At 44.9% G+C, this 7071-nt stretch overlaps 1 protein-coding gene across 1 annotated transcript; it reads right to left on the bottom strand.

The window, feature by feature from the left end:
- Positions 1-3821: 3821 nt before the first annotated feature.
- Positions 3822-6292, bottom strand: LOC109749425 (uncharacterized). The gene is made up of 3 exons (XM_045234446.1): positions 5613-6292; positions 5385-5511; positions 3822-4742 (listed from the first exon to the last, which is right to left on the bottom strand). Exons 1-3 carry the CDS (start codon positions 5939-5941, stop codon positions 4059-4061), a joined length of 1140 nt encoding a protein of 379 aa, XP_045090381.1. The 5' UTR covers positions 5942-6292; the 3' UTR covers positions 3822-4058.
- Positions 6293-7071: the final 779 nt, after the last annotated feature.

Genomic DNA, 7071 nt, shown 5'->3' with positions numbered 1-7071 from the left:
GCCAAAAAAACATAACAATCTCAAATCAAGTGGGGACACTGGATGCCACTCCGCTGTGTAGAGCCCCCATTAGTTTTGGTACTATATGAATAGGGTGGATGGCTAGGTTTCTATGGGTTATTAGGACCTACGAGTTCCTCACCTTTGTTACTAGAGGCAGAATTCAGGGGGGGTTTAAACATGATGAGTGATTTAAAAAGGAGAAACAAAGGACAGAAGACCTCACAGCAAGCATGAAATCACTTTAGAGAGAAACAAACCTCCACCCTATGTGCATAGGGGTTGTCTCCCCATGCACAGTTTGATATTAAGGTGGATTTTGTGTAATATATTTTTAGTTGATTTAGGAATATACATAAGTGAATAAGCATGAATCCCTAATGCAAGATAAGAGTACATATATTGATGATGGTGTTTATCCATGAGATGTTCACGTTGTTTGCATGCTAGAACACCAGTACTTATGTTGATGATTTCTATCCATGAAAGGTTTCTGTTTATTCCTTGAATATAGTGGCTTTTGTAGATAAATAAATATGAGTGTTAAAATTTTACTATGTCGATTATGTACGATAAGCATCCAGTGCCACAAATGGATAATTTGTGTCGTTTCCCTTTATGCAGTCATGCGGAAATGCTATGTGAATCTTGTTGATTTATATCGAACAGGGTGGTCATTAGTGGGCTTCCCGACTCATGAATGCGACAAATAATAACGCTCAACTTATTCTTTTGTGTGTCCGTTGCAGTGCTCCCATGATCCAGGAAAGCGACAAATCACAACGTTCAACTTGTTCTTTTGTGTGTCGTTGCATTTCTCTGATAATCAAGGAAAGCGACAAATCACAACGTTCAACTTGTTCATTTTGTCTTGGGCACCATCGTGAATTTAGAGTAAAAAAGGATGCATATATTAATGCAATGACATTACATTTTATCATGCATGCTTGCGCTCAAATTATCGGCAGTTCAAAAGTCCATCATGTTGCATAACCTTTGGCTAGGCATATTCTTTATTACTTTAGCAAATTTATGGTAATGGAACTCATCTAACTCAAGGGATGATGACGCATTGTATGTTTGATCTAGAAATGAAATAGTTCTCACCTACTGCGAGAGATGATAGTGTATTACATTTTTTATTTACAAATAATGAAGGAGGCGCGTGGTGTAATGTCGACCGCAACAAACAATAACAACTTTGTGAAAACAAGCCACTTGATCTGCAAGTTAAAATAATATGGAATTAGTATCATTCTGAAAAATGCTACCATTCCTGTTCCGTAAAATATGTTTGCACTCTAATATTGCAAAACAGCTTATCTAATTCACATCTAGATGTTTTCTAAGGATGTCACATCTAATCTCCCACACATAACGTAGCAACAAGGAACAAAAAAAAGCTAGGACAAAAAAAACAGACCACAAACATAGTGGACATCAGGTTAGATGTGACATAACTATGTCACATCTAGATGTGTCCTAGACAGACCCATTGCAAAATCTAATCTTCCTTGCTTCTAAATATAAAGTTTCTCCTACCGTACATCCTACTCCTTCCTTGTATTTCATGATTGTTCCAATGGGTAGCCTACAATTGCATGTTACTATTGCAACTTCCTAAAAGGAAACATAAATCTATGAGATGGAAAATCAAATACTTCTCCCGCAAAAAAAGAGAAAACCAAATACTTACTTCTCTAAATAAGGATTTTTTTGTCGGGTCTGGTAAAACAAGTTTGTTCTCGGTTGGTAACATACAATGGCATGTTACTGTTGCAATACTGAAGTGGAAAAATTAATCTAAGATGGCAATATCTAACCCTTCCTTTTCTATCCTTCCTAGGTGTCGGAGTATATCCCGGCATATCGCTAGATAGGCTATTACAACTAGACGAGTAGACCGGAGGGAAAGCAGGAGGCGGTTTACTTAGGTGCATGCCCTCGGTGTCGAGTTAAAACCCTACTTCCTGCTTGTGTTGTATTGATTGATGTATAGGGGTGTACAACGGTGATAGAGAGATTAGGAATAATCTCTTGGTTATGTCATTATCAACTAGCCTAGCCTAGGCCTATATGGATACCGAAGTCTATGGTTTACAAGATCCTAGTCGGTAGAATCGTGGAGGAGTCCTCCTAGACGTCGGCTTCCTTGTCATATACTCCAAGACTTCTAAGTCCTTCACTCTATTGGGACCACGGACAGAGACGTCTGCCAAGGGCATAAACTGACCTAGGGGGCACGGGCCGACCTACTCAAGCCAGCTTTCACTATGACGAGGCACACGTCAGTAGGCCTTGAACTAGTCTTCGATATCGGTTACGCCTTGTTCGGGGCTGCATTTGGATGCGCTATCCCTATAAGATTCTCAGGATCGCAACCAGTTCTGGAAACTCTCCTGAAAGTAGATCTGCACAACCGGCTCTTCCAAAAGAATGTGCAGGGCTTCATTTTTCACGCTCTTTTGAGTTTTGCTAGGGTTTATGTCCTGCTCAGAGAGGCGAGGCGGCGACGACTCTCTAAAGATGGAATAAGGTTCTCCCCGCCTTGTTCCCGTCCTGGTGGTGTTTTGAGCATCTTCAGATGGCATATGGAGATTTGTCTCCGGCAGGTCTCGCGGGATTCGGTCGGCGCTTGTCTTCGGTGGATCCATGCCTTCGTTCGTCTGCATTCGTGTGTCTACAGGTTGGATCCTTCTGATCTACGTTTCCCTTCATCGGCGGCGGTTGCTATTCTGATGCGCTGGTCCTATGGAGCCTTAGCTCGATGACTTCCCGATTGTCTACTACAACAAGATTTGTTCGGATATGAAGAGGGAGGGGCGAAAACGGCGGTGCGCATTCGGCTCGCTCCAGTGCTAGTAGTCGTCGCTAGATGTATTTTTTACTTCTGGTGTTCTTTATACTACCTTGACAGTTGATGAATAGATTGGAAGTTATCGTCACAAAAAAATAAATTATTCCATAATTACTTAATGATGAAATGAAGACGCGGAGGGAGCATGCATACAAAAAAAATCATTTACCAAGGGAGAGAGAGTTTAACCACCGGTGAGGCATGCAGCCACACAACCAGACTCTATCATCTCCTTCGCACGCGAGGCCCTGTCACCTAACCAAAGCCGCACCCCCCCCCCTCCCGGTGCATTCTGGAATTTAATCTGGGCTAGCCCGATAACATGTTCAGAAATTCCTAATAAATCCTAGAGGCCCACTTAGCCCATTCGTGCAAGAGAAGAGGTGGGACTAAATAGTCCCACATTGCTAGTTTGATAGGAGTTGGACCTCCTTATAAGGGAGATGTATGAGCATGAGAACAAGAGAGACATACACGCGCGCTCCTTCTCCGTTTCTTGAGTCCTCCAAGACCAGTGCTTCTGCCGTTGCTCCGTATGTCTTTGTGTTTTACTAGTTCACATGTGCAGATGCTATTTGCCTTCATTCTGCTAGATTACATGACTTGTTTCATCTCTATTATAATAGTCACGTTTTATTTACTATTTCTTTTAATAAAATCATTTGTTAAATTGCTCATATTTCCAACATAATGTCGGAAACAGAAATCCATACGGTGAATCGCTCTTTCTATAAACAAACACAGGTATTCCCTCCGTTCTAAATTACTCGTCGTGGTTTTAGTTCAACTCTAAACTAAAACCACGACGAGTAATTTGAAACGGAGGGAGTACAACAAAGATTCTCCGACAAATTGTTCGGCAGAAGGTACTTTTACAGAGTACTCAGAATACGGAAACAGAAATGTGTAATGTCGGAAACAGAAATCCATAGGCTGAATAGCTATCTCTAGAAACAAACACAGGTACAACAAAGGTTCTCCAACAAATTGTTTGGTAAAAGTTACTTTGACAAAGTACTCAGAATACGAAAAATAAAGATACATGCATGCCAAGCCGGACAAACACACAGTTGTGTTCTTCGGGCATAGTATACAACAGCAGCTGATTGAACGAACGACAAACTCAGATGTTCGGAAAGGTAAAAACGCCAAACTAAAATGAATGGATACGGTACTGGATCGATCCGGTGGACGGACCCTCTCAGTTGAAGCTAGTGAGGTCCAGTGTGGCCTCCGCCTCGGACGTCTGGAACTCCCTGGAGGCCATCTCGACCACGTCTTCGTCCAGATCGCCGTTGCCACCGGCGCTGCTGCAGCCCGTCTCGCTGTCGTAGTAGCCGCCACTGAGGTGCTGGGGGGGCGGGAACAAGTTCAGGTTCGTGCATGCAGAATGCATGCGTCCCTGTGCACTAAACATCTCCTGAAATGCCGGCTCTTGTCCATGGTGCAGCATGTTGTTGCTGTTGCTGTGGGGCGGATAGTAGTATCGCTCCTGCATCTCGCCGCCGTAGGCGTTGGCTGGGTGGAGGTACTGACCCATCCCGTGTGGGCTGGAGACGGCGAGCATTGCAGCGGCACCTGGAACGACCTGGCCGTCATACGCGACGCCGGCCGATGGAGACTGTGGCGCCACGTTCTCGTCAGCCATCATTTTGTCGCGGATGTACTCCTCGAGGAGGGTGAACTGGCCCGGGGCGGCCTGTTGGCTCGTCTTCTTGAACCGGCGCTTGGACTTGAGGCTCCGCCTTGTCGCGTTCCAGTGATTCTTGACGGCGTTCTCCGACCGGCCGGGCAGGCACCTCGCGATCGACGACCAACGGTTTCCGTGGACCTTGTGCGCGTCGATCAGCAGTATGTCGTCCGCCTCAGTCCAGATGTGCTCCTTCTGGAATGTGATTATGTCAATCAAAAGTTAATGTCTCCGGATGATTGGCACAATCAAGTGTACTGGAAATATTACTGCTACGATTATGGCGTACCACCATCGACATCACGAGTCACATCCGATTCGTCAGCCATCGCACCCACATCCCCACGACGACTTTAGAAACTCATGTGAAATTCATGGTAAGGACAAACTAATGAGTGCAATTAATTGCATTGGTTCATAATACTCAGAAATAATAACTCTCCAAAGATTAGGTTTGCGGAGTATAGGCAGGAGATTCGCGGGGATTTTCAGACGCTCGTGCATCTGCAATTCTAAAAAGAAACTAATGTTTCACCATTGTCCCCCCCACACCCCCCAATCTCTTCCTAAGGGCGATCGACGGACAGAATTACTCATTGATGAGAAGAAATTGGCGCACTTAATGATTAAAATAAAAGCATGCAGCATATGAAGAAATATTTGTTCTTCCTCTCTCACTTAACACCCACTTCCGAATTGTACGAACAAAAGTTCAGCATGCTTCGAACGTAGTAAAACTAAACTAAAATAATTTAGACTTCCGAATCATATAGATCCATGGAATATTACACCTAATTAAAATCAAATCAAGACTATAAGCTGCGATGCATGCATCACCTTGATGCCGGGGCGCAGTTGATTTGTCCATCGCTCACGGCACTGCTTGCCGATCCGTGGCGGGAGGTGCTCCGAAATGATCGCCCACTTATGCTCTCCGTGCTCGTGCACCAATCTCTTGAGAAGTCTGCAAAACAAGAAAGCACATTGATCAATTAAGCAGAACAGCATGCATGCCGCGAGATCAAGCTGCTGGAAAAAGGAATCAGATGCAGGTGTTTCACGTACTCGTCCTCTTCCTCGGTCCACGGTCCTCTGTACGACGCCGGAGTGTTCCTGGAGGCAGATCTTTGTCGCCGGACCACGGGGATCTCCACGGGGACGGCCTCAGCGCCATAACCTGCGGCGGTGTGGGTCCCCTCCGGCATGATGAAGGTTGAGGGAGGCATACCGAAGCCGGAAACGAGCGATCCCGTGTCGGGGACTCCGGTCGGAGGGCTGTCAGCTTGCTGGAAGTGGGAAAAACCATGGGCAGAGCTCGGGGTGTACCTTTCGAACCTCCCATACTCATCCGCCGCTAGCTCCTGGTTCAAAAGCATGTCCCTCAACGACGCCATCCGCTCGGCGGGAGGTCGGAAGCAAGGCAGGAGCTGGGAAGGGTGTGGAATTTCGGAGGAATCGGGCGAGAGAGAGAGAGAGAGAGAGAGAGAGAGAGAGAGAGAGAGAGGAAGGGTCTGACACTGGGGAGAAGGCAAGTCGCTGTGGAGACGAAGATCCAGGGACCCGCATCATATACAGGAGGAAGTGGCGCCCCAGCCGTTCATCATCTAACCCACTTCCACCCGACGGCCGGAAACCTTCCTAGAATATGACGTTCCAAGTATACATATTCCATAGCGGCACACGGGAGCGGTGAAGATCGGCCGTCGGATCCCATTTCTGTCTCTGGCAGCCCATGTAGACCAGGCGTAGCGATGTTCTCAGGAGGTCAGCTGTTGCGCAGTGGGTCCCGGGCTATCGGTACATCTCAGTGGGGCGGAGGGCAGACCCTCTCTCAAAAAAAAAAAAAAACGGTGGAGCCAGTTTGGATGACGAGTTTGTTACAGCTGACAGTGAGGCGCTGCTCCATACAAACTTCCAAATGTACCTAATGTCCGTATGCGCATAAATGGCTCATGCCAGTGATATCCCAATGGAAACTTTTTCCAGTGGAATTCCATCGTTGGTGTGCACGTAAAGGGCTCCTTTGATTCAAAGGATTTACATAGGAATTTTGGAGGATCATGATCCTTAGGATTTTTTTCCTATATTGGCTGTTTGATTCAAAGGATTGAATCCTACAGGAATTTTTCCTAAGGATTTCTTTGTACTACTTCCAATAGGATTTCTAGCATCCACTCAAACCTCTTTGAAGGAATCCTTTGTTTTTCCTATGATGCAATCAAACAACCCAAAATCCTATAGGATGGAGATGAGCATGACATTACAATCATATGTTTTTCCTATTCCCGTGTTTTTAGAATCCTGTGAATCAAAGAGGCCCAAAGATTACCAGTAATACTTGGCTTACAATTAATATTCCACAAACATTAGCTCATTTTTATTTGCATTGTTAGTAGTACAGTTAGGCAAGCTCATTTGATACAAATAATTATTTGTGTTGAATTTCAATCAATTTCTATTTAATCAATTATTTGATGTGCATTTAAAAGTTCTAATTATTTTCAGATCAGTTTTAGAAAAACTC

This window comes from Aegilops tauschii, chromosome 3 (genome assembly GCF_002575655.3).
Source record: "Aegilops tauschii subsp. strangulata cultivar AL8/78 chromosome 3, Aet v6.0, whole genome shotgun sequence".
Lineage (NCBI taxonomy): Eukaryota > Viridiplantae > Streptophyta > Magnoliopsida > Poales > Poaceae > Aegilops > Aegilops tauschii.
The sequence above is the reverse complement of the archived record's forward strand: the minus strand, read 5'-3'. Positions and strand labels throughout refer to the sequence as shown.